Below are 27,500 nucleotides of genomic sequence, written 5' to 3' on the forward strand. Positions count from 1 at the left end.
AGCTAAAGCGGCTACATGTGCTTGTATTGTTTACTTCCGCCAAGTACACCTTGTTGAGTTCCGGATCAAACAGTGGAAGTGTAGCTTTTAGTTCCGTTTCCAACTGATAGCCTTTTATTCAAAACGTGTGTTTAACATTAGTAGGAAGAATGTGTACATCTATCTCGCTTTATTCTAAGGGATTTTTGATACGATTTTGTAAACTTATAATAACTGCCGGCAATCTTTTTTTGTTAATTCACAAATAATAATTTTATATTTAAAAAAATAATCAGTGGTGAAAGTATTAAGACTATTTCAGAAGAAATGTGTAATAATACACAGTGCATCGAAAGGTTAGTTCAGTAAAAGGACAGATCAGCAAAATGTAGCCTAGTAAAAGTAAGAGACATTAAATTAATCCGTCAGTGTCATAATTTTTTATTTTTATATACGTAAAGTGTAAAATAGGGATGGTTACACTTAAAATGTTGGCATTGGAATATCTAAAATAGTCATTAACCGGAAACTAATTTAATAGTAAATTTATCATTTATTAAGAAAGAATGCCATAAATTTGGCCAGATACATAAGGGAGGTAGTGTATTAACAATTGTAAAAACAAAAACAAACAAAAAAACATTTAGACATAAAATAGGATTTCTTATATGTAGGGTTGGGTACTGAAATGCGGTGCCAATAGGGCACCGGTTCCAATGTAAACAGTAGTAACGAGACCAAATAAGAACGAAAATTTCCGTTCTTCATTTCGGTGCCTGACTTTTTTTTTTTTTTTTTTTTCAGAAGCATCGTTGCACGGGACGCTACGTTACCATTAGCTAGTAGCTGGATTAAACACAATGGTTAAAATGCTGATAGCTCACGTTAAGCGGTGTATAGTGTGACTGTATTTCCCTGTAGAGGATTCCAACACTGGGACGTAACAGTCTGACTGCAGCTGCTGACGTCGGAAAAACAACAGACGGTGCGTTCACTTGAAACTCGCCAGCCTTGTGGTGCATTTTAAGTTATCGTAAAATACCCTTTTCCCATCTGGTGCTTGTTTTTGTCATTTACCAGCAATATACTGGTGAAATAAGTCATTGTTATAAGTTATTGTTATTACATTATTAATCAATCATTTAATTTTGACTATATGGCCTTAGCAATAAACAAGCTGTTCTAAAATGTCACCAACTGTCATTTTGTGCTCCTTTTTTATATTTTATATTATATACATTATATATATTTTTCGGTTCAGGCACCAGCACAGTTTTAAAAGGTAGCGATTTAGCACCGGTATCGAAAAAAAAATTAAAATACCCAACCCTACATATATGGTAATATAAAACTGTGATGTCAGTCACTGTCAAATGTAAAATCTGACTTCTCGAAAAGATGTCTAGGAGGCTTCATATAAAACTACTCAAGGTACTTACAGTCATGTGAAAAAATGAGGACACCCATGTTAAAGTTGACTAAAATGAGGAATAAAAAAAATCATCTTTTGGAAATTGATCTTAATGCCTTAATTAAAAAAAATGAGGAAAAATCCAACCTTTAAGGACACCAATTTTGTTTGTGAATAAATAATGTATCGTAAATAAATAAATGTTCTTCCTTAAAATACAGGGGGCATAAGTGAGTACACTCCTATGTTAAATTCCCATAGAGGCAGGCAGATTTTTATTTTTAAAGGCCAGTTATTTCATGGATCCAGGAAACTATGCAACCTGATAAAGTTCCCTTGGCCTTCGGAATTAAAATAGCCCCACATCATCACATACCCTTCACCATACCTAGAGATTGGCATGGTTTTATTTCAGTTAGCCTAATAGCTGGTTTGATTTGCACTGAGAGATGATTTAATGGGTTGCACCCCATGCCAATCTCTAGGTATGGTGAACGGTATGTGATGATGTGGGGCTAATTTAATTCAACTTTAGCATGGGTGTCCTAATTTTTTCACTTTACTGTAGATTTGAAGCCTTTGTTAAAATTTTGAAGTGATTTTGACATACTTGACATGCAAGTTATGGCAACAAAATGTGATGACAAAGATTGAAAATGCACAAGGCTGCACTTTTTCTGTATGGCATCTATCAATTTCAACAGTACTAAGTTGCACATAACTGTATGTGGGACAATGATTGTAAGAGATTGGACAACATTCACAATTACAACTTTCCTTTTGTATTTTAATTTGTTGACAGACCATGTCATTGTGATACATAAAAAAGAAAAAGACAAGACCGATTTACATCACATCCATCGTCAGAATTGGTGTTGTGCTCTCTCAATTCTCAATTCAGGACACATTTACACAAAAGTGTAATATAAATATATAAAATACAATTGACAGATTATGGCAACTGTTTCAATAATTTTGCATGTAATTACTCATGCAATATAATAATGCCAAGATGTTGTGCGTGTGTGTGTGTGTGTGTGTGTGTGTGTGTGTGTGTGGGGAGGCTGAGTACCCTATTGGATACTTTCTTGGCACCGAGCGAATAGCCTCCTTAGTATTGAGTATCATAAAATGCCTTGTCATTCAATACCTTTACGGAGTAAATTTCATCAGCGTCGGTGAGCCAATAAGCGTGCTGCATGCTCCTACCAAGATCTGATAATGCTGCTGATTGGCTGTCTCACATTACATGTTGTAGAGACGCGCAGGAAAAACTATGTTACGCACAGAGACCGGGCGTGTCTAGTAGGAGCTGAAAAAAATAATGAAAAAGATTTGTGCAATAATGGTTAATGTTGTCATTTCTTTTCGTTCAAATTGATTTAATAAAATTGGTACAGAAAAAAGTACCGTTCAGGAACTGGTATCAAAGTCACACTACTGGTATTGGTACAGGTATTGAAGATTCTGAAATTTCTTCCATGTTTGACAAGCATACAGCTTCTTACCATGTGTGGGTTCTCAGGTGGGTTTTTAAAGCGCTATTCACTTTAAATCCTTTCCCACAAAATCTACAAGTATACGGCGTCTCACCAGTGTGGATTTTCATGTGGATATTCAAATCACCAATACGTCTGTAATGTTTTCCACAAGTTTCACAAGTATACGGCTTCTCACCTGTGTGGGTTGTCATGTGGAGTTTTAATTGCTCGCTACGTATGAAATCTTTCCCACACGTTTTACAAATATACGGCTTCTCACCTGTGTGGTTTCTCATGTGGAGTTTTAATTGCTCGCTACGTATGAAATCTTTCCCACACGTTTTACAAATATACGGCTTCTCACCTGTGTGGATTCTCATGTGGCTTTTCAAGGAACTTTTAGTTAAATATCCTTTCCCACATGTTTTACAAATATACGGCTTCTCACCTGTGTGGGTTTTCATGTGGACATTAAAATAATCGCTACGTAAGAAATCTTTCCCACATGTTTTACAAATATACGGCTTCTCATTTGTGTGGATTGTTATGTGATCCTTCAATGTTGACATCTGACTGAAATCTTGCCCACATGTTTTGCAAGCATAGGGCTTCTCACCTGTGTGGATTCTCATGTGTCTCTGCAACATTGAATAATACTTAAACTCTTTTCCACATACATCACATTTAGAAGATGTTTTGGTTGCGTGAGCATCACCGTGAATCTCTGAGAGGTTAGGCTTGTTCACATTGTTACAGTGACCTCTCTTGTTTGGTTCTGGCTCTGTATGTCTAGTTGATCCTGAGTCTTCTCCTCCTCTCTGATCTTGGCTCTCAGCTTCACAAGAGTTGTGAGCGAGGAGCTGGTGGTCACTGTTTGCTTCTGATACCACAGAGCTTTTAACCCAAATGTAGTTTAGAGGATTTTGCTCCACTGCAATCGGAGTCTCGTCGATACTTAAGTTCAGAGTCTGACCTTCACTGTGGTCACGTTCCTCATAAGTAGGAGTCAACGTAAAGGCATCGGTCTCCTGCTTCAGTACAAGCTGCTCTCCCTCCTGACTGAGGCACAGTTCCTCCTGTTCCTCTTTAATCTGTGGGGGCTCTGGCTCCTCTTGGTCCAGACTGGAGTTCCTCTCCTGAATACAGAGCTGCTGCTGGTCAGCGAGAACCTCCTCCTCCTTACAGACACGTGGCTGTGGGAGCTCTGGAGGGACAGAGAAAAGGAATAGGATACTAACGTTACTGTGATGATTGATAAAACAGGACATCTTAACAGAAAAGCACATCAAATAGGTCTTAAAACCATAAGGGTCCTATATGAGTCACAAACCCATCTGTTAGTTTTTAAAGACCATTGAGGTTTTACACACCTATCCTGAGTAAGGTTATTTCAGGTTTACAAACGAGATCCAACAGTCTGCGCTGACGACCGATCTCTTCTTCGTACTCGACGATAGTTTTTTCAAAAACTCCGAATATTTCTTCAGCAGCAGCGGTTAGTCGCTCGTTGACAAACTGTTTTAAATGCTGAACGGAAGACATTGTTGGGGTACTACACGTGAAAGAATTTTCTGCGTTACGAATTCAATATAGTCTTTGAGCTGTTTACTCTTACTACGTGCATGCAGCTAAAGCGTCTACATGTGCTTGTTTTGTTTACTTCCGCCGGATGTCACACTGGTAGTTGCGACAGTGGAAGTGCGGGAGTTTTTCGTTCCATTTTCAATTGATGGCGTATTATGTGAAATTATTATCAGATTTATTCAAGACTCATTTTAAAGTATTAACAAAGACGTGCATCTATTTCGCATAATTTCACAAGGCCATTTGGTACTATTTATTAAACTACTAATCTTAACTAAAAGCCATCTTCTTTGTTGATTCAAAGATAATGGTTTTGTGTAAAAAAATAAAATAATAAACTATCTCAAAAGACATACCGGTGTATTCACAATGTTCGCTAAGTGAGAATAAGAGTAAGCAAGTAGGCAAAAATATATGCCATAAAATTATGGATTTTAGTCTAATGTTGGAGTCTGTATGGTTAACAGTTATGATTGAACCCCTTTTTTAATATAATGTTGGGACAATGCATCTTCCTTTTATAAAAAAAACTTTAATCCCTGATGATGACAAAGGTCAAGTTAAAGACAATAAATCAGTTGCACAGTTTACTTTTGAAGAAAAACTTTCATAACTACTCAGGTATGACACCAAAGCGTCAATATCACTTGCTGAGGTAGCTGTGGTTTGTGGTTTCTATTGCTCAAACCAAACCACCGTTTCTTTTTTGAAGAAAAAAAAAACGTGATTCTTCGAAAAATGCATGTAACCCACACTCCAGCAAATGAAAGATGGGTTCCTACAATGCCATAAGCTTATTGCTGCATATTTATTTAAATTTGAATATGCTACACATGATTTGGCCATCTTTGGGCCCCAATCACTGCAAACTATTTTTTTTAACTCATTATTCATTAGCTGGTCACTTACTCACATGTATGTTCATTCAAATGTTGTGCACTCAACACAAGAAAGTGCAACAAGTTTCACATAATTTATACAGTAGGTGTTTGCTGGGTACTGTGTTTCAAAGCTGCCAACAGGAGTTCAGGACATCTACCCTTTAACTAAAAGTCAAGTGATAAAATTCCTTGTATTGTTTACTGTAAATAAATGAGATCAATGTGTAATAAAGTGTTATTGGACTGTTTTTTTTTGCTCTCCTTTTACTTTGTATCAATTTTAAAACTATTTTTGTCACACTTTTTTCTTTTCTTTTTTTTTACAATATCATCTGCAATCAATGCAACAATTTTCAAGGAGAATTAAATAATAATAACATTTATTTCGCACCCTTTGGCTATATATGTAAAAAAAACTAAAAATCATGCAGAGAGAAACATGTTATGAAAGGTTAAATAGTGACTTACCTTGTTTATGTCTTTGTTTTGCAGAAATTAAGTCATATTTACTGTTCATGTTAAGTTTTTCATCCCTTTCTGTAATTTTTTTTATTACCTCCCTGAAGAGGAATAAAAAAAAATAACAATAAAATTATCAACTCGCCTACACTACAAACGAGGGAGAAACAAGAAACCCCATATCTCTAATAAGGGTGATGGCAACATGTGCACTACTATTGAACAATCAACATTACTAGTACAGAACTACATTTTATGGTGTACAGCAAAACATAGTTATTCTAGGATATTCATACAACTTTAAACTATAGCAATACATAAGTGTATGAGCTTGGGGAGTAAAAAATAATGCTACAAAAAAAGAAAGCCAAAAGCCAAAATAAACAGAATAAAAAGGATGTCATAACTTATTATTGTGATTTATCCTGTTAGTTCTAATATAAGAGAGAAGGTTAATTCAATTAGCATGCCCCTTAAACCCATTTAATCAGCATCAGGTTTATTGACAAGTTATACAAGCGTTCTCCTAATACATCCATGCACACAAGGAACTTGCCTTGGTGTTTTGGTGCCTAAACAATATAAGAAACAAAATCATAGAATAGAAAAATCGACAATAAAAAAAGAAAGAAAGAAATAGCGTTTATGTTCAATCTGTTTTAGTGTCTTCTTCGATTTATCCAACAGATGTCAGGTTTGTCTTTCAGATGTGGCCTCAGTTGGGGCTGAGAAGAGGATGCTGTTAGGAGGAAAAATCAGCGCTGGGACGAGCTTGGTTTATTTGGATGTGGAAAGATGGCTACCAGAAGGGACGAAAGGAAGCAGTGACCACTTTCGGAGTAAAGCATCGTTTGTGACATATGGATATGCAAGGAGTGTTACACGTAACTGAGATATTGGGGGGTTATCAACGACTTTCTAGCCTTTTGCTGCTTACTGGTAAGTGGATTACGGATACGCGAAAGACCGTGGTCTCTGGAGTGGCTAGCTAGCACTGCGCTGCTAGCATGCGAGTTAGCTAACAGACAGGAATGTGCATTTCGGCTCGCGTTAACGGTTAGTTTTCAACCCTAGCAGCGTTAAAGCCAATGTTAGCATGTCAGCAGTAACGTCCAGAAATACAGTTAGTATGCAGAACTAATATTGAAACACAAAGTCGTTTTTTATTTGCAGTGTATTTATTAAAGGCCAACGTCACCGTTTAGCTTGACAGTTGTCGTTCAGATGCTGCGATGCTAGTCCGATCAGCTGGTCGTTAGCTTACTGACGGTGGTGTTGTAAGCTACATTACAGGTTTGCTGCTGTGTTGTGTTTTCATTTGTGGTGCTTGACAAAAATCGGAATAAAACAGTCACTGGAAAACACATGAGACGCAGACCGGTGTAAGTTAGGGACATAGCTACAGTTTGTGGCGTTGGCTCGATTTATTAACGTTACTCAACATTATGTTGTGGGCTAAGCAGGGTTGCTGTAACGTTACGACTGGCCAGTAATAGCCAATGTCTGCTGGTATCAAAGTCGCCATGACTGGCATATTTAGTGCGATTACACCGGGCCATGGATTCTACTGTGCGCCTGATGTGCAATTTAAATCACCTGTGTGTGTGTGTGTGTGGCCGGTGCATTCCTGATTACATGGCTGAGTGCCTGGCTGTCTGTACAGTCCACCTAACCATCTAACAGCAGCTCAGTCTGGCTTGCAGACTGGGGCTAAATGTGTACTATGGTGAAACTGATGTAATCACAAACGTGTGTGTGTGTGTGTGTGTGTGTGTGTGTGTGTGTGTGTGTTTACTGCTGCAGGATTTGTTCTTTGCTTGTAATTTTAGAAGCTGCCCTTTTTTTTTTTTTAGACTCCGTTAGTGTCAAAGTAACTGATGTAATGCAAAAAGATAACAAACTTAATTGATATAGTAAGTTACAGATCAATCGAAAAGCATACAGTCCAAAGCATGAAAGGGTCTCTTTTGTGTTACACTTAAATTCATTTGGGGGAATACCTTACATAAATACAAAATAACTTTTAGTGAAATATTGTGTAGCACGTCTTCATTCGTCATTTTTGCAATCCAGCCTATCCAGGCATTAATGATGCCTTTCCCCATGGTGTAATAACTGCTATGAACTCAGTGCCTGATGGAACAGAGTCCATATGATTATCTACCCAGAAGACTGTGGGCAGACCTAACCAGCCACAGCCAACATTAACCTGCTTGTCACCTTGGTAGACCATATCATGAGTGAGATGTGTTTTTTATGTCAAGGATCAGGTTGTTTAATTGGGTCTGAGATGCTCTACTGTTGCAACGGCTGTGGGTAACATCTTAATCTTTTTTTTTTAATTACATAGGCTGCTTGTTTCCCCTTAATAATTCACACTGGCATCTTATTTGACAAACTATTCAGTCACACTTGGTAGCAATGTCATAGATGTTACACGCAGCTCAATTGTTTGTCATGGTTGTCTCGTCCTTTTTTAAGGTTTCCCCTGCAAAAAAAACCACCATGCCCACTCTTAACTCTAACTTTTTAACCACAAAGACACAATAATTATAACACTTATTATTTGTATACTAATTTCCTCCCAACAACTTTAAAAACAAGGCCTTAAAAACACCCCTCAATACAGAAACTGAATATTATGAGTTTCATGAGCTTGACCAAACTGTTATTTACTGCAGGGCTACGGCATTGTAAGAACCTAATGCAGGTTTTGTCTATCCCAAAGAATAAAATGTAGAGGGTTTTAGCAGACAATTCAAGTAATTAAAACAGCACAATGACTAGACAATCAGCATTATGTGAATAATAGAATTTTTTTTTTTTTTAACAAAATGGCCATTTTCATGAAGTTCAACATAGCTTATCAACAGCTACTTTGGCTTTAAAAACTGTATTTCCAAATTACAAATGCATTTTCTTAAATCATTAAATGTGGCTACCCATACAATTGTTGCTGAACATTATCAAGCTGTTGCATTGGATGGCTGAAAAAACCCAAGCCACTTTGATGTTTAGATTGTCAGGGATAATGAAGATGTTGTAGTTACTCCATTTCAGTACATTTGTCCATATTAACTAATAATAATTAGGCATTCCAACCCTACCACTTCAAAGAGAAACAGTGCCTACGTAGAATGAGAAATAAATGGCAGCAACCACCAAAATGAATGTAGCTACAGACTGTTTACACTATCAACCACCTTTGTCCTAATCTAATATAAAAACCTGATTAGTTAAAGTAGCTGTTGACGTGTGGGCTACATAAATTGTTTCTTTCTGCACACAGGGCCCTGAGTGTTTGTGTTTTGAGCAGGATGCTCTGATTGTATGTATTTTCTCTTCGATGCAGCCCTAACAAAAAATAAATCAAATGTACAAATTAAATAGATTACTCCATGTCACTCACCACCTTTCATGCTTTCAAATAAGCAAAACCGTGAATAGGCCTAATTAATGAATAACCAATAAACTAAATCACATTTATTAGGGGTGGGAATCACCAGAGGCCTCATGATACGATACCATCACAATACTTATGTCACGATACGATATTATAGCAATTTTAAACTTATTGCAATATTCTGCAATGTATAGCAATTTATTACCTTTTTTCCAACTTCAAATTATGTCCCCAAAAGGGAACTTTGTCAACATCTGTTGTATCTAAAAAAAAAAAGATACTTTTCTCCGTTTGTTCATCTCACTTCAATTTTATTGCTGCAAAATGTCAAGCAGACAAACTGACCAACACATTTAATAATAGATCAATACTACGTCTGTGTTTCCATACAGTATTGCCACGGAAAATATGGTGATACTATGCTGTATCGATTTGTTTTGGCCCACCCTCTAACCTTTATTGGAAAACACATAAGCGTACTTTGATCACCAGTGAAATAAATGTTTCACATTTTCACACACTATTGTGTTTCGTTGACAAGCTTTTCCAAATAGTGAGTTCCAGCCCTCCACTCTTGATGTTGTTTACAATGAAAACACTTTTTCATTTGACTGATCTTCATCAAATTCCCCCAAATGAATATCAAGCCTTAACGCCTTACGTATGACCATAAAAAACACAATACTGGCATCTGCTAATAGCTGATCTTTGCTGCCAGTTGATGTCATCGCCTGTGCTACTAACAGTGACACATTGGCACATATTTTTACTGTTAGGGGACTCTTAATCTGGACATAAACATTTCAACTTTACTTTTTTATGCGCAGAGGACTCTGGATATGCAAAAAAAAGCAATAATGTGACATGAACATTCTCATGATATAATTAGACAAAATGTCTACATCTAGATAGTTTGCGAAAGCCAAATATTCAATCCATAAACATCCAAATCATTACGATATTATTTTTCAAATATCCACAATATTTTAAGCTAAGAATGGAATACCCATTGGGCATTTTTTCTAACTACAAAAATCAATGGTTGAGTTCCCATTTTGCTGTGATTTACTGAGATTACTCAAAACTTACTGGTAGTTTGTGAGACGAAGTGAAGTCATTACTGTAGCCTCAGGGCCTTTCCTTTCTTCTGCTTTTCTCCCACTGTGCTTTCAGTGAACAGGCATCCAAACTATGAAACTCACCACGTCCGACATTTGTCTCGGTTTACTCTACTGGACTTTTAAAAAAAAGACACTAAGTAACAAAATAACTTTTAGAGTAAGATAAGGTTTTACTGTTTGGTGCAGGATGCCCAAAAAGTTAAGCAATATAATAGCCCCCATTTATTGTAGCCACCATCCAAACGCTGATAAATTATGCCCATGACTTAGGTTTGTGTTTTGTAGCAGAAATGACTTGAACGAGATCCTACCCAGTTCTTATAAACTATTTGGGTATATGTACCAGTGCCTGCTGAATATTGGGGAATTTATCAGGTAAACAAAACCAAAAATTCAACCCTGATGACCTTTCATAGCCTCAGATTTTGACAAGGGACTTCACATTTTTAAAATGTCATGTCTCAAGTATGTCAGATAACCAACAGGTCATGTATAGGGCTGCAACTAATGGTTTCTTAATTACCCAATAAGATAGATCTGTGTTTTTTTGACCAGATCGATTGTATGTGCACTATTGTGATGATCCACTTGCTTGAAGAGGTTCTATCTGAGAAGTTGCAGTAAATGTTGTGGATGATTAGGAACAAAAGTAAACAACCGTTCGTTGTGGCTGCTACGACAACATTGTGAGTGTTTCACCTGAGGGGCAAATTGGAAATATAAACAACTTTTGGATTGCAAATAAACACAGCGGTTCTCACAATACGAGAGACAAAGGCTTTAATCAGTAAAGACTAATGTACACAGCCAAACCAAGATTACTCGCTGAGATTATAGTTTTATTTATGCATTTCCATCTCTGTGGAGCAGCAATGTGTATTCTGTTCTTTGTGAGTTGCTTGTTATTAAGTGCAGCCACATAGCTATAATAACATTGTGTGGCTAATGCAGCACAAGGCCAATGCTAGTTTCCCCTTCAATGCACCGAGTAAGCTTTCTCAGGCGATGTAAAATGCGCCACAGAAAGACTTTTTGTGTGTGTGTGTGTGTGTGTGTGTGTGTGTGTGTGTGAGAGAGTGTGTGTGTGTGTGGTGTTTATCACTAAAGATTCCATGTCAGACACCAGACTTCAGTTGCAGTCTACCAGTTGTAGTCTTCCTTGAGAAGATCAGCATGCAGTCATAAACCAGGAGAGAATAATTCTTAATTAGCCTCCAGGGAAATGGCCTGCACGTCATGAAAGCCAGCAGAGCACTGAAATCAGTGTCAAGTACACACAAATATTGCATGTGTACTCTCTGTATATATGTACTGAATGTTTGTAATGAACACAAACATACACATACATACAGTATTGCTGTGCTCATCTGCTGCACAAGTTCGATATCAGAGTTAATTCACTCATCCTGGTAAACGTCAACACATCCAATAAAAAGACCAAAACCAACTACAAATTAGTCTGAAAATTGTAACTTGTGTAGCCAAAGGCTGATATGTTATTCCTCTGCGCCATAGATCTACATTGTTGTCCTACTAAACTTTCAACAACACATCAATGAGCCGCACCATTGCCCTGAATGTTAGATTCCCTTAAAAGGGTTATGAATTAAAGGGAGTATCATTCTACTATATGTGTTTAAACTGGTTATGTCAGAGGATAGATCATATTTATAACCGGAGTAATGGTTTATTTACTGTATGTTGTAATGGTAGTGGTGTTTCACTGGACAGATTGAAGGAGAGATATTTTCCCAGCTCTGTTTATTGCTGCAGTTTAATTGGCTGTGACTTTCACAGACTTTGCTCCACCCGGCACAGGATGGCAATAACTGTTGGGACTCCAACGCTTGTGATCACATGTGTGGTTTATGGTTATTAGTGTTAATCGACAAATCTATTTCACCGAATTATTCATGAACATTTTGAATTGGATTGTCAAAATTCCCACACACCGAGTGGAAAAATTGTAATGCATGATTCGTAGCTGTCAAGTTGGCATAATGAGTGCAGTTTTAGGCAGAGAAGAGCGCAAATCACATCCTAACTGTAAGCGTGATTTTCAAGTTTCTGAGAACCCCCTCAGGCTCTTATAACACAACAGGTCTCCCTGGCTGCAGTTAAGCTTCTGGTACTGCAGATTGTTTCTTTCCAGTGTATATTCAACCTTGCCGCTGGTGGTATGTTGAGTAGGAGATTGTATCGCAGGCTTCATTCAGTGAGGTGGAGGATGTGCTTCCCCCCCACTGGCTTGATTTCCATATGGCCCAGTGTGCCCCCACTGGAAACCACACTTTCAATGTCTTTGTGAAACAGAAGACTCGGTGGTTCTCAGGATGTTCCACTAGGGTGTTTAGGAGGGGGTTTCTTATGGTTTTTAGCATGGCTGAATAATAAATCAAAATGTTATCAGAATCACAAAATGGCCTACTGCAATTTTCAAAACGCAAGAGGTGGAGTATTTGTTAAACACCTACACATCATATTCTTCAAACGTTAAAAATATATATTGGTGTTTGGTACAGATCACCGCAAAAATCACACCATAATAATTTTAATGTGTTTCAATGAAAATGAGAATAATGCTGTAATTGAAATGTGTCTTGCAATTGAGATATCAGTTGCAATATTAGAGGGAATGATCATTCCCATAATATCTCACTTGCAATATCACTCAACATAATCACAATTAGATATTGTTCACTCTAGTTATTAGTTCAAGACGGAGAAACAAAAGAACTGGAGAATCCTCCTGCTGGTATGGCAACATTTTGCTTTACCCGTGTGTTGTGTAAACAAACGGTGCGGTAAAGCTTGTGGGCTCCGACGCGACTTCTTGGTGCATTCAGGTGCACCTCGTTAAACTTTAATAAGCGCAAACTGTTGTTGTAAAGTAGGCTACCCTTCTGTCATCTATTGGGAGAAGAGTGCCTGCTAAGGAAAACAAAATGTTTAATAAAAAATGTAATGGAATTGTGACCTTAAAAGTAAAAATGAATAAAGGATTTAGAGAATCGTGACATCCCTTTTTAATTTATAATAAACAATTATATAAATCAGAGAAAACAATCAAATCCTCACATTTGAGAAACTGGAACCAAAGAATGTTTAATTAATTAATAGAAACAATAAATCCAAATAGTTTCCGATTAATCTTCATGTAATCGGAAACTATGTAATCGATTACTTGTTTAAGCTATAGTATTTTTTCCAAGAACATGGGATGGAGCTCAAAATAGATCACATGGAAATTATGATACATTATCAAATGTTAAATTTTTTTTAAGAAAGATACATCAGATATCAGTATGTCTTTTCCTGCAAGCCCTTTTGTTCATAAAATGCACACATGTAAGGTTGAGCGACTGCTCTGTTTGTTTTTTTACTCAAAATAAGGCAAAGTTAATGTGAACTCACAGAGCCTGGATGTAAATAATATTGCGTAAATCCCCATGAAATGAATTATTAATGGTGCTTACTGCTGTGGATTATACATACCCCCCCCTCCCCCCTTTCTGGTATAAATGGTATGTTCCTCTTGCTGTGACGGCCATCCACTCCACCCTCCCCTCCTCTTCCTCCAAAGCCCTGTACACCCCACCCGGTGTCAGGGGGGGATCAGCTGTGCCAGTCCCGGCAGGCCACACACACACACACACACACACACACACAGTACGCCGGCTGGCGAACAAAGCCCCTGGCACTGCCAATAAAGACAAACCATGCCTGCGTGCTTAGCCTCTCCTCTTTTCACGCCGCTGTGAAGGGAAGGCATGACACCATTCTCGTCGCCTTTCCTTATCAGAAAGACGCCAGTTTTTAGAGGAAGACGTGTCGTCTTGATATAGTGGAATATTTTTTGTCTTTTCTGCTGCTGATGAGTTGAGATGCTGGCCGAGCGCAGAGAGAACAGCAGGTAGGGGAAATCAAGAGTTGGGTGCTGAGCTTGTCTCCTCGGTGACCGGGAGTTTGTTTACTGTTACTGGCGAACCTGACCTTGGTGGATACAGTATAACGTGGTCATTGTTATTATTGAGGTGTAAGCGTTGCTTCTCAGCATCGGTGCCAGACTCATTTACATGTATACTTAACATTAAAGCAGTTTGGTAAATGTTTATATGCAGAGTGACGTAGTGCAGTTTGTTTAATAAGCTTCGATTATCATCATTACAGCCATCGAGCTCTGAGGGAGGCAACAGTCGGAGGTACTGTATGTAACAAAATACCCCGATGTCTCTAGAGCCATCGTGCTGGATAAAAAAGAAGCAAGGGCTTGCTATGACTACATTTATCCTTACAACAAGTGTAAAGGTCAGAACAGCGTTGACGTGTTATTTTTTTTTTTATACATTTGATAACTTTTGTGTAATGTTTAAGTCTATTTATCTCAATGTTGCTGCAGTGCCACAGCATAGAAAATCTTTAAATATATATAGCACGGTATGTAGTGAAATACATGAGTCACTGATTTTTGGTAAAACATCTACTAACAAGTGGTAATTTATAAACACAATTATTAATTCATGATGTTTAAATTGAATTAAGCATTTAAGTCCGGCTATTTCTTGCTCCTGGATTTCTTTTCAGTTTCTTGGAGCTTACATTTTGGATTAATAAACAAACAAGAAGTGAATAGAATCGTGAGGAAAACAAAAGCTGAGCACTAGGCGCCTCTGATGGAACAGAAAGAAAAGAAACATTACAAAGACCCTCTTTGGAAATAATTAAGAGAGCAAAATGTGAGAAACAGCCTGGCCCACATAAGCCCACATTTGAACACCTTGTCTAAGTGTCCAATTGGAAACTAATCATTGTTATTTGAAGTACAGACCTTCAGATTTAGTGAAAAGATTTCAATGGATAGCTCTCCTTATAGTTAAACACTTATACATATGGACCACAAACATTGTTGCTGATATATATACATTTAGAAAGGCAATGATATGGAAATCTGTAATATTCATGGTTAAGTCTATGTGAAATATCAATATAAATATTATAGTTGTGATTAAAAAAAACAAGAAGTGATTTAACAGAATTCCTCCGACTGTTTCTAATATTTTATAATTATATCATTTTGTTTTGTAACTATGCTTGTTGACAGCTAGCAATTTTGAATGGCACCCCCTTGTCATGGCGATCATTCAATGATATAACACGTTACTGAAAAAATATTGGCTAGGCAACGTTGCTTTTGGTCTTTCAGTCACAATAGCTGCTTCACCGCAACATTCCCCATTTGTTGTGATAAATGTTTATCTGCCAAAACAGCTTGGAGGAGAGACACAGGTAGAATTCACCAGCATTTGGCTGGTGGCTGGTGGTAACAGCCCATGCTGATCACACCCCAGGCATTGTTTACTCAAGGCATAAATAGATATCCAGTGAGGATGCTGTCAATTCTGGTCCTGTCTGGACTTGTTTGGCATGAGATAATATCCTGCCCCTCTGGTTCTTGTTACACTCGCACAGGTCATGCATCTGCTGTTGATCAAATACATGCTTCAGTAGTTAGAAGCTGAGTCTAGTGTAGATTTAAATCTAAATCTATGATACTTCAAGTACTTCTTTTTTTTCTTTTTTTATTAGTGATGATTTTAAAATATCTTAAGGTGTCAGAAGATATTTTCTACTTCTTGTAGTGGCTTGTCAGTAAATAAAGAGAGGTATCTAATGGTAGATGTCACATATGGCTTGCAGAGTAGACTGTTTATCACCTGTAGTCGAAATGTAGCAGCATTTGGCTGGAGGTTGGTGTGAATTCACCACCCTGCCTACGTAGCCTTTTATTTTCTCTAAATTAGTTTGGTTATATCTAACTCCCAAGTCCTGTCAACCCATGTTCTTTCTTCTCTGGAGCTCCCCCAGCTCCCACCTCCCCCTGTAAACTGTCAGACTGGAGACATTTCTGTGATTACATCACTTTCTCCAGAGGAAAACCACACAAGCCTTTGAAGAGTTTGGCTTTTCCAGGGCACTGGCTGCCTTCATCTCCCAGGAGTTAGCGCTAACTCTGTGCGATGTTCATTGAAGCTGGCGTCCGCTTAAAGAGAATGCTTTGAATAAGACTGGGGGGCCAAGAAAGCAAGCTCAGTTCCCACTGCATAGGAGTTGACATTCCATTGATGCCATTGACTCATTTTCTTTGGTTCAGCCAAGACGAGAGATGTGGTTTGATGCAGTTTTTCCTTTAAACTGCCTTGGTTACGACTATAGCATAGCATGATCAGGAATGAAGCCAGTTTTTTTTTCTGTCTAGTACTTGTTATAGCCGGGACACACCAGCCAGACGGCCGACCGTTGACAGAAAAGCCTGTCGAGATGATCAGGCTCCCCGAGGTCCAAAAAACTGCCTCGGGACACACTGAGGCGACACCGACTTGAGAAACGTAATACGTCTCCATAGCAGCAGGCGGCGCTACTCTGTATTGTTGCCCAAGAAATGAAAACCGGCAGCTGATTGGACGAACGCGTCACATGGGTTTGTTTTCTCCGGAAATTCAAAGCCAGACTGTCATGGCGGCTCGTTCAGAATACGATCTCATACTAAAATAGTTCACTGAAACATGTTTCTGAAAACAATTTAAACGAGAAATAGGCCATGCAGTTGCTGAATCTTCAAAGTCTTCATTTCAGCTCAACAAAGGTCAGTTTAAAAGATTTTCGTCAGATTTTGAGAGACTCTAGTCACGCTCATTCCACTCCCCATTTCCGGGTGAGTCCAGACTGCCCTGCCTCCGACTGAACATGTCAGGTCGGCCAAAATGAACGCCGACAGCCCCCCAGACTGACGACGGCACGTGACGCACTGAACAGATTCGAGTCACTGACCTCGCCAGACTGTCCAACGGCCGATTTTCGGCCCGGTGTGTCCCGGCCTTTAAAGGATCATTATCATTAGGTTTTAATTGGTAATCACTTTGTATAATGACGGGGCTATGGGTTTGTAATCCTCATCAAAGCTACTATTTTAATTCTCTCCGTTAAGTCACTGCTCCTTGAGGTAGGCTGGGTATGTAGTGAGCTGTCTGCTTGCACCGGTTAACTGCTGGACATTCAAATTCACATCAGGGCTGGGAGACGAGTAATGGGCCAGCAAGGTATAAACTTGTTTGCTTATATCAGGATATTAAACATTTGGTGACACAGACAAAGCTGTTTAAATGCAGTGTTGGGGATAATAGCATCATGTTGCTACTGGGCTAGGAATCTAAATGACTTGTGCTTGCAATTCTCTTTCTGAACCGTTTCCAGCTTGCTTCAATTATATCTGTTTTCTCCTTCAAGGATTGGATTAACAGTTAATCTGAAGGAAGCCTGTTGCCAAAGGTGTGGGTATCTTGTTTGTTGCTGGCGATGTTTCCAGATCTGAAATAAAAAAATAAATTTAATTTAATAAGCCACTTGAGATTCAGAACACTTGAAATAAAGCACACCGTAAAATCTACTAGGGCTGTGTATTGGCAAGAATCTTACGATACGTATCACGATACATGGGTCACGATTCAATATATTGTAATATATTTCAATACTGTGCGTAAGGCGAAATATTGGTATTTTTTTAAGTATAATTTTTGAAAAGCCTAATATTTAAAAAAAAGACATGATGTTCATAAAAGTCAAAGAAGTTTACTTTAGGTAAACAATTCAGTACACAGAAAATCTAACTGCCAGTTTGGGATTGTGGTTCACAGGTTCTTAGTGAGAACATTTTTATATGCTAAAGTAGGCCAAAGTTCAGCCATAGCTACGTTGTTAGCTTCTAGCAAAAAGTCCGGCACTGCTAGGCACTGTTAGGCAAGGACACTAGTGGTGCGTCTCAGCATAGCCATCTAGCGGTAGGGGGTGTAAAACACAACATAAACGTGAACCACTGTCTTACATGAATAACGTTTAAAAAAAAAAAAATCGATACAGTATTGAAAAATAAAATATTGCGATACTCAAGTTGTATCGATTTTTTTTCTTACACCCCTAAAATCTACTAATATGTTTTTATATCCAACACATTTTTATGCAGAACCCCATATAACATCAACCAGTAAATATCAGTTGACTTGCTTATTGTATAGCTCTATATGACATACAATGTCTCAAAACACTTTTAAGGAGACCAGTAAAACCTTATTAACTCAACTGTTATTATCCAGTGGAGTCAAATGAGAACAGATAATGATTTAATACTGTTTTTGGCACATATGCTATTTTCAGTGTCAGAACCTTAGTTTTCACACCAGAACGGATATTTGAAAGTTACCATCTTATCTGAGACAAGTTTCAAGAAGCAAATCAAAAACAAAATGTATCTTTCAGGTAAAGCTATACTCCTCCCTGAGAAACTAATGAAGTAAAGCTCCACCAAGATAGTAATTTGTGCTCCCAAATTAAACTTCCATGTCCCTTAGTTTCAGTTTTGACTGCATCTACTGTAACAGCCTAGTGTGAAAGGAAGATCACACACTCTAAATGATGTGTCCTAGACCTAGGTTTTATGACGCTCACTGCTTACCAAATAGGTGGAGTGAGTTGTAACTCTGCGTTTGTCTGCAGATCACTGCCTTTCCTTTTGTTGATTTTCCAACTCAGCCTTATGCTGAGTCGTATGACATGTGTTTGCCCCAGTGTGTGGTCCCGGCCCTGCTGTGTCCCGACTCTACCATTCTCCCAGCTCTCTTGTCTGCTTCAGTGACTCTCTGTTACCTAGGGCCCAATACAGCAGGTCACAGTCAGCATTGTTCAGAAATAAATTCTGACATGATCTGAGGTAAGGCTACATTATAGTATAAAAGATAGGTAGGCTGTCTCAGCTTGATTACAGCTTCAATGATTTCCAGTTTATTAAAAATTCTGTTAAAGCCCCAGGTTCGCCAAACCTATTTTGAAGATAAATCAAAGGCCAACAGTGGCCAAAATTTACAAAATATCCTTTGTAAATATCCATTACAGTTCATAGACTGAATTTGTGATTAAATGTTCACCTTCCATACTTACTGTAGTTGTGCATGCACCGTTATCCTGTGTAATAATGGGTTTATTACTGACATTTTAGGTTTGCTTACTTTGAGTTTATCTGGTAGCTAACTTAGCTAAACTGTGTTTACTACCTGTCTGTATTATTTTTGTGATCACAATGATCATTATTGGAAGAAAATATGTCAAAGTCTATTAAAATAGAATCCAAAGTTTTCTCCCTGGAAGAGGTATTCTTTACTTACTAATTGATAAAACAGTTGCCGCACGGCAAAATTACCGTGCTGTGTGATGTAGCCCCACAGCTGGTAATTTCCCGGAAGCTTGATAAGCCTAATATTTAATTTAATAAAAACTTTATGATTCCTTGTCACGTTAGTGGAGTCTAACTTGTGATTGTGGCTTTTCTGGTTGTTTTTATTTCAATCAGGAGAGACTTTTTTTTTTCAATTATGAACATATTTATTGTACATACTAACATGTAAATTTATGAGTCTCTGGAGGTTGGACTCCATCGAACCCAAATATCCTAAAGGGTTTAAGGAAACCCAAACCAATCCCCTGATGGAGTCCAGACACTGGCGGTGGTGAATGAGCAGAGGAACCATCGACAGCCAAGCTTAAATGAAACCCAGGTCCGAGGGCGTGACCACCGGTGGCAGAAGGGGAGGAGGCGGGACGCACTCTATTTCCTGAAACGACAACTGCCAACCGCGGAAGAGAGAGCAGATTTAAAGCAGGGTATCAAGCTGTGATAGGCTCGTGACAAATGGCCGACCCTGATTGGTTTAACTAACAACGACACAGCTGCTCTGATTACTACTGACAAGTGACGTACCATGAAACCGCTGATCATTATGAGTGATGGAAAAGGTATATGAAGTCTTCCTTTAAGAATTTACACTGAGCTTCATTTCATGGATGCAAGCCTAGCAGCACATTATTGTATTAAAAAAAAAAAAAAAAAAAAGTGTGCGACAAAGACACTGCACTTTATTTTGCATATTAGAAATCAATTTGTCAGTTGTTGTGTATACTGTACCTCCCCTTAGCACAGAATTGTCCAGGTTAGAATCAGGAGCTATTTATTTTATACTTTTAGTGACACCCACTGAGAGTCTTGAAACAAATCCATCTAATGGCGTTTTTCCATTACATGGTACCTGCTCGACTCGCCTCGACTCTACTCGCCTTGACTCGTGGCTTGGTAGCTTTGCATTTCCCCCGACTCATTTGCTGGTTCTCCTTCTCCGTAAACAACATGAAATCAACAAGAGAGTTAACTTTTCCTGCTCCAGATTTCCCACCGTGGTCAGAAAGAACAGGGGAGACACTTTGTTTCTCTCACTATATAACTCTAGAGTCACTACTCGCTGCGGAGCTAATCGCCGGCACTCTCTCACTTCTCCCTCGCTCACCAGCTCCCCACACACACATGGCGACTCGACACACACACACACACCAGCGCACAAGTATAAACATCAGGCCACTTGTATGCTACAGAGAAAGCTCTGCGTGGAGCCTCCGGCAGCAAAAAACACCGCTGGCTAAACTATTTAAAAATGCCGTCTGTCGCTAGCAATGCAGTGATCAGTGACGATTCTTTCCGACCAATCTGTAGCCTGCAGGGTTTGACGTCACCTTCTCAGCTCGCCTCAGCTCGCTTGGAACCTCGACTGAGCAGGTACTAAAAAAAGTACCTGTTAGCAGGTACCAGGTACTTTTTTTCGTAATGGAAAACCAAAAAAGGCGAGTAGAGTTGAGGCGAGTAGGTACCATGTAATGGAAAAGCGCCATAAAGTAGCTTCCACTGGTTTCCATCATTCCTGTTTGGTTTTCATTTCACAGTGAAACTTACAGTTTCAAACAATGACTCAGGAACTGGGCCCACTGGGCTGGATATTTTTAAACCAACCACAGACCAGCCGCTTCTGCTTTTGGAATCTCAATTTCTCACATCCAGCAAGATTTTCTCCTTGACTAGCAGCTTTTCAACAGACTTCTCTGTGGCTCAGCCTGAGTTTCCATTTTAGCCAGCAGCTCAAGACTGGCTTTTCTGCTGATGCTGCTACAGCTACTACATCTTGATGTCTTCATAACCCAACTGCTGGTGTGTCAGCTCTGCCAAATGTGCAGTAGATCTGTGGCTTTTTCTGTGTCTCTCTGTTTTACTACTACCAATGGTCCATTCATCCGTTTTATTTATGATAAGGACTTTGTCACTTGCCATGGATTATTATGTTATGAGCGAGAAGCTATGTGTAAACACGATATGCGTGTGGACACAGAAAGGGGAAGGATGTTAGCGCAGAGAGCTGAATTGGCTGCTGAGAATAGCTCTTCTCATCAGTGATCAAAATAGTAATGAACCAGTACTTCCAGAAAATTATTCTTAATAAGACACAATCAGGATAAATAATTGGTTCATATTAATGCAAGGGTTACTTCTCACTGATGAGCTTCAATGAGCTTCCAAAGTGTTGAATAGACAGTTAGCCTACTGGGGGAAACTCTTTAGGTCAGCTTATCCTGTATGTGCTGTTAGCACTCTGATAACCGTTGTATGGTGGTGTTGGTTGATTATGAGCATTTCTAGTTGCCTTACATTAAAAGTCGCAAAACAAAACCGAATAAATATTTAATTGCATGCCGACACATAAACAGCGGTAGCCATTCTAAGCATCTGCCCTGGATGCATCTGTTCATGAGCAGTCCCACAGGAATATTGCAGAAAAGTATTTTTTTTAAAAGTAACTTTTTAGATTCTAACTAAACCATTTAGAGTAAATGTAGTTCAAAGATGTAATATGCAGTAGAGGTGTGAATCTTCACTGATCCCAATTTGATTATGATTATTATTATTATGTCTTCGATTCGATATCTCGATGCATCACGATGTATCACAATGCGTCGAATTAATTTTTCTATTAAAGCCATGTAGGATATTTAACATTCTGCAGTGCTCTAATACTAAACAAATTGGATACATAAAACTACAGCACTGAGCACATGCAACTTCGTGAATGTGCAAAACATAACAGAATATGTAAACAGAAATGTTAGGCCTACATTAAATTGTAAACAGAAATAATCGATTATGAGCCTGCTGATTATCAATGCAGCATCGTCCATGTCCACGATTCGATGCATCGATTATTTGATTGATTTCAACACCTCTAATATGCAGTGCTTCCCTCGAAACAATGTACAGACTAATGCAAAAGTAATCTCTCTCAATCTTCATTGATGACCCGCTTTTTGAACCTTAAATATCTTAAATGTGCCTGCAGCATAATGAAGATTTACTGCTGTGTCTTTGACCTTTTTTAAATGCATAATCTTTTTTGCTGCAGAGGTGGATTTTATCTCTCCAGAAATTAGTTCAATTTACCTTCAATCTTTAGTTTTAGTGAGCATGCAGTAAAATGAGACTGCTTCAATTTACAATTGCTGCATCATCAGGCCTGTCACTGAAACACAATTTGTCTGTGTGTTTGCAGCAGGCAGTGGTATAATTTTGTTGTTTTGGAAGGATATATATTGTAGGGTGTGCTCTAATGCCTTATCTCAGACAGGCAGACCTGGTGGTGAGTAAAAGCTGAATTGTGGAGTATATCGCTGCCAACACAGGCTGTTTTATAAATGTCAAACCCTGAGCCTTTCAGGCCTTGTCTCATTTGATCTCATCATGTGCCTAAAATGTGTCCGAGATTAACCCGACATGTTTGAAAGAAAATTGCATAAGAAAATAACAACCAATGGCGAAAGAAACCTAAAACACTGACGTGACAGAACTAATTATGTAACTCAAAGCATGACTACGACGGTTACAAAGTAAAGCACTGACCAGGTAAAGGGGCTCAATCCCTTGAGAGAACGCATGCTAAAAACGTATGTACACACTCATGGACAGGCACCTTTTGATAAAAGTGTACCAAATGGAATGGAGTGTGAGTTCACACAGAGAGCAGCCCAGCTGTGTGGGCAAAATGAGTTACTAAAGCCTTCAGTCTGGAGTAATTTCGTTAGTGCCACAGATGCCAAGTTGTTGTAAATCAGAATAACACTTGGAAGTGTCTTTGTAGTCGTCTGTCTCTGCCATCATGTTTCTTTACACGATCTTGCTGTCTTTTATGACAGTCCTTAAAGGGATGAGAGGGAAGAGTTGAATGTAGATGTGGGTTGTCAAGCTGCCAGTCGTGGCAAAGCAGACCTTGAACAAAAAGGCACTTAATAAAGGGCAGACCTCTGGGAACATCAAATAAACAATCAACATCGCACTGCATTGAAGATAATAGTTATGAAGCTGTAGCCAAAGTGTGGTCTACACCAGAACGGAACACCTGTTGGGCTGTTGTTTGGAGGAGCATCCTCTGTCACATTTAACAAAATCATCTGCGTTGGGCATGAAGTCAAGTCTACAAACTACTTTAAAACACACCATAGCATCTCCAGCACATGTGATATCACACAACAGACGGAGAAGCTTGCCAAGAGTGAATTTGCCTGCTCAGAAGGGCTCTTACCCTGAGGGTGGATTGTTTGAATCAAGATTTGTTTAGACTTGCCATCAGTGGCTTAGGAGAGGGAATGAAAACAATTTTCTTCAGTCCTCAGTGGCTACTTCTGAGGTGCATTGAGCAAGGACTTCAGAGTGGAGCATGACCCTGCCTACCCATGTTGGAGAACATGTGGTCATACAGGCTGATGTCAGGGAATTTGAGGCATAAATGTGAAGCAGAGTGATGGCTTTTAAAAATAAAATGTACGAGTATAAAATTCACCTTTTTTGGCTTACCTGCCAGAAAACTAAGAAATTACCTGTAATGTACATTTGAAGTAATTTTTCATTCAAAAATGTTTTAAATATGCGACTTTGCAAAACTTTAGACCTGACTGGTATGGGTAGAGCATTAACACACTATTTAAACCCTGTGTTTTTGTTTTGGCTGGCTTTCAGAGTGTACCCTACAGTACATTGGCCCCCTCAGTGGCATGCATAAACTGTGCACTATACAGAAAGTAGTCTGTATCAGAACTGACCTACCACTACTGGTCAAAATCAAATTTTACTAGCCTTTTGGAACCTAGTGGGTATTCATTTTGAAGTAATTTCTGGTTCATTTCAGTATTTAGTCATTGAATATTCATTTTAGGATTCTGTCATCTTTGTTAGATCGTCAAAATTGATGAAAAAGAGACTGGCTTTGAATTGAAGGATATGATCTTGCTTGGTCATGGAAGGCTTGTATCATGTGGACGTGCTGACAGTTGTTGTCATTACTTAGAATTGCTCTTGGGGGCGGCAGAAACGACGCACTATAGCTTTAAAAAAGTAATTCAAATTGCATCAGAAAACCTGATTGTTGAGTCTTTTCATCATTTTTATTTTTGAAACTAAAGGGCAGAGCCTATTCTAAAGTGAGACACTCCGCTGGCAAAGGAGGGACTACATGGTAGACTGTCATGTCTCTTAACCGTCCATGGTGCTGGCTGACTTCCTGAGAGGACAGCAACTAAACTGTCAGTGCTTTTTAGCTTCAGTTCACCTCAGCCTAGGTCTACAAGTTGATTAACACGCTAGGGATATAACCTTGGCTGCAATGTTTGTGCTGTATATGAAATTCCATTTTTTTTGGTCAAATGTCTTTTATAATGCAGTAGTTTGCATCCCATGCAATCTGATGCTCAATACATGGTTTCAAAACTAGAACAAGCTTGCAGCTGTTAAATATCCACCTTCACAATATGAAAGTCTGTTGGTCAGAGCCAATGTGCTACAATGTGACAAAATGTGCTTAATGGTGATTATGTATGATGGAGACGTGCTAGGAAGGGAAATCCGAGACGGGGACAAAAAGGTTTTTGCATATCTCATTTAGCAAAACAATGTGATTCTTTTTCCTTTCTATAACGTCAAGCGTCCCCAGAAGCTCATACTCTATCATGTGGGAAAAATAAATTATATTTTTTTCTATACTTATTTCTTCCTCAACCACCACTGTCAATGTACCCTTGAGCAAGGTACAGTGTGTCAGTGCGTTTGTATTTGAGAATGATGAACAGTTTTGTTGCACCGTTCCTGGCTGTTGAGTCTTTGTTTATCAGCAGATGTTTATCTGTGTTCTATGTAGGCTTTGCAGTTCTGTGAAGTCTCCTAGCAACCATTCTTAAAGATAGTCTGGAGAGAATTTGATGTGTGGAATAGTGTCTAAATATATTTCAACCATGCTACGAAGAAAGAGAGATATACAATAAAGCCAGTTTAAAGTAAATTCCTAAAAAAAAAAAAAAAAAAAAAAAACTAAACAAGTAACCTGAACTTGGTACAAAAATCTGTACTGATCTGTTAACCTGAACACATCTTTGACTTTATTAGCTGGCCAATGAGGCAGCAAATAATAACCAATGTTTAATTTGTCACAGGTACCATTTTAAATACTATGACCTAGTATTGTTTGGAATTTTATATTATGGTGCCATGTACTGATCCCAATATACACTACGCTTTTCAATCTTAATTTGTGAAAGTGAACTTGTGTCATATATAACAAAATATGGCAAACTTCCGAGTACGTCAGTGTTATACGCATAAGCCGCACAAGCACTTGAAAAAAAAAAAAACAGACCACAAATCTGGCCAGGCAATGGCACCTTTCACGAGCCACTTTTGGGTTGTAGCTGGCTGTTTCTAGCTTTTGTGCGATTGACAAGGAGACAGTGGAGGTTAGCAGAAAAGCTAGCATGTAAGTCATGTAGAATTTTAATATATTAAAGTGACCATTTTAGAGACAAACAGCACAGGAGTTTACAATTTAATTTGTTTACCAAAAGAAGCCATATTTCTCAAATCTTAAATGTACAATTTAACCTAAATGAAACTCACTGTCTAACATTTTTAAGACCTTTTTAAATAAATAAAAAAAAAAAAGGTAGATGACTATGCCAACTTTTGACATTTGACAGATTTGATTCTCAGCCTTAAACCTCCTCTCTCCCATTTGCAGGGCTGCCTTTGCCCTGACAAAGCCGCTCAAGATGAACATGGTGAAGAGGATCATGGGGCGGCCGAGGCAGGAAGAGTGCAGCCCCCAGGACAATGCTCTGGGCCTGATGCACCTGCGACGCCTCTTCTCCGAACTGTGCCACCCTCCTCGCCACATGACCCAGAAGGAGCAGGAGGAGAAGCTCTACATGATGCTTCCCGTATTTAACAGGGTAAGTAGCAACGGGAGTGTGCGGGTGGTGGTGGGGGGGGCTGGAGGCAGTTTAAACACAGCCAGATGAATGTTGACGGTCTCAATACAGGAACTATCTATTCTCAGAAGGACTCTTAGTAGACAGTTTGCCAAAAAGCATTCATTTGGGTTCTGTGATGTATGAAGCTGGTAGGCCTGCACGATTCGGGGGAAACTATTTTTAGCTTAGAATTGATATCACGATTCTCTGCCACGATTTGTTTCTCACGAAGTGTAATGTTTATTGCACACATGAACCATGACAAAATAAAACAAATTGGCAGTACCAAACATAGATTTATTTTGGCACCTATAGCACATTGCGCATCACCACATGCCTGTAAACTTAGAGGCTTCAATGAATAAAGAAAATAAAGTACATACTGGCCAAGTGGGCTACCAAAAATAGTGACATATAACACATTGAACTAAATATGGCCCTGATACAGGCTCTATCTGAACTCCTTGAACATGTCTTTACAAAATTAAAAACATGTAAACGTCAAATACTTTCAATAAATTAATTGAAGGAGAAAAAAAAATCATTTAAGTCATTTAAAAATTAAACAGGGATGAATTGAGATTGCGATTTTATAACGATTTATCGTGCAGTCCTAGAAGCTGGTGTTAGTTGTTCATGGAAAACATTGATCGTTGTCAAGCTCATGGACTCATGTTACAGACAAGTTGGTGCTCCATCAATTGCCAGTGCTTTGTACACCATAGAGGTAATAGAAACTATGGATGGATTGATATGAACTCAATAAATAAGGTTTCAGCTAGGATCTGTTTGGCATTAAAATCCAGTGGTTAACTGCTCATTTTCATACACATCAGACAAGACGCCTCACAGATTCTGTTTCAACAGCCTGCAGCTAAATCTGATGGAAATGAGCCTGTTGACGTGTGCCGGTGTGTTGACTTTATGGCTTACGCTTAGCTAAATAGAGCACAGTGAGATAAAAATGTTTTAGTG

General features: G+C 38.7%; 2 protein-coding genes across 2 annotated transcripts in view; one reads left to right on the forward strand and one right to left on the reverse strand.

The window, feature by feature from the left end:
- Positions 1-4,543, reverse strand: part of LOC114556268 (zinc finger protein 93) — a 16,513-nt gene extending 11,970 nt beyond the window's left edge. Inside the window, exons 1-2 of the mRNA XM_028579178.1 lie at positions 4,242-4,543; positions 2,899-4,075 (exon numbers count right to left, since the gene is read on the reverse strand). Coding sequence (XP_028434979.1) covers positions 2,899-4,075; positions 4,242-4,413 — 1,349 coding nt within the window. The 5' untranslated portion in view covers positions 4,414-4,543. The remainder of the gene's footprint in view (positions 1-2,898; positions 4,076-4,241) is intronic.
- A 1,960-nt stretch (positions 4,544-6,503) lies between these two features.
- wdfy3 (WD repeat and FYVE domain containing 3) overlaps positions 6,504-27,500 on the forward strand; it is a 122,110-nt gene continuing 101,113 nt past the window's right edge. Inside the window, exons 1-2 of the mRNA XM_028579180.1 lie at positions 6,504-6,734; positions 26,294-26,504. Of these exons, the coding sequence (XP_028434981.1) occupies positions 26,325-26,504 (180 nt within the window). The 5' untranslated portion in view covers positions 6,504-6,734; positions 26,294-26,324. The remainder of the gene's footprint in view (positions 6,735-26,293; positions 26,505-27,500) is intronic.

Source organism: Perca flavescens, chromosome 5 (assembly GCF_004354835.1).
Source record: "Perca flavescens isolate YP-PL-M2 chromosome 5, PFLA_1.0, whole genome shotgun sequence".
NCBI classification, from domain to species: Eukaryota; Metazoa; Chordata; class Actinopteri; order Perciformes; family Percidae; genus Perca; species Perca flavescens.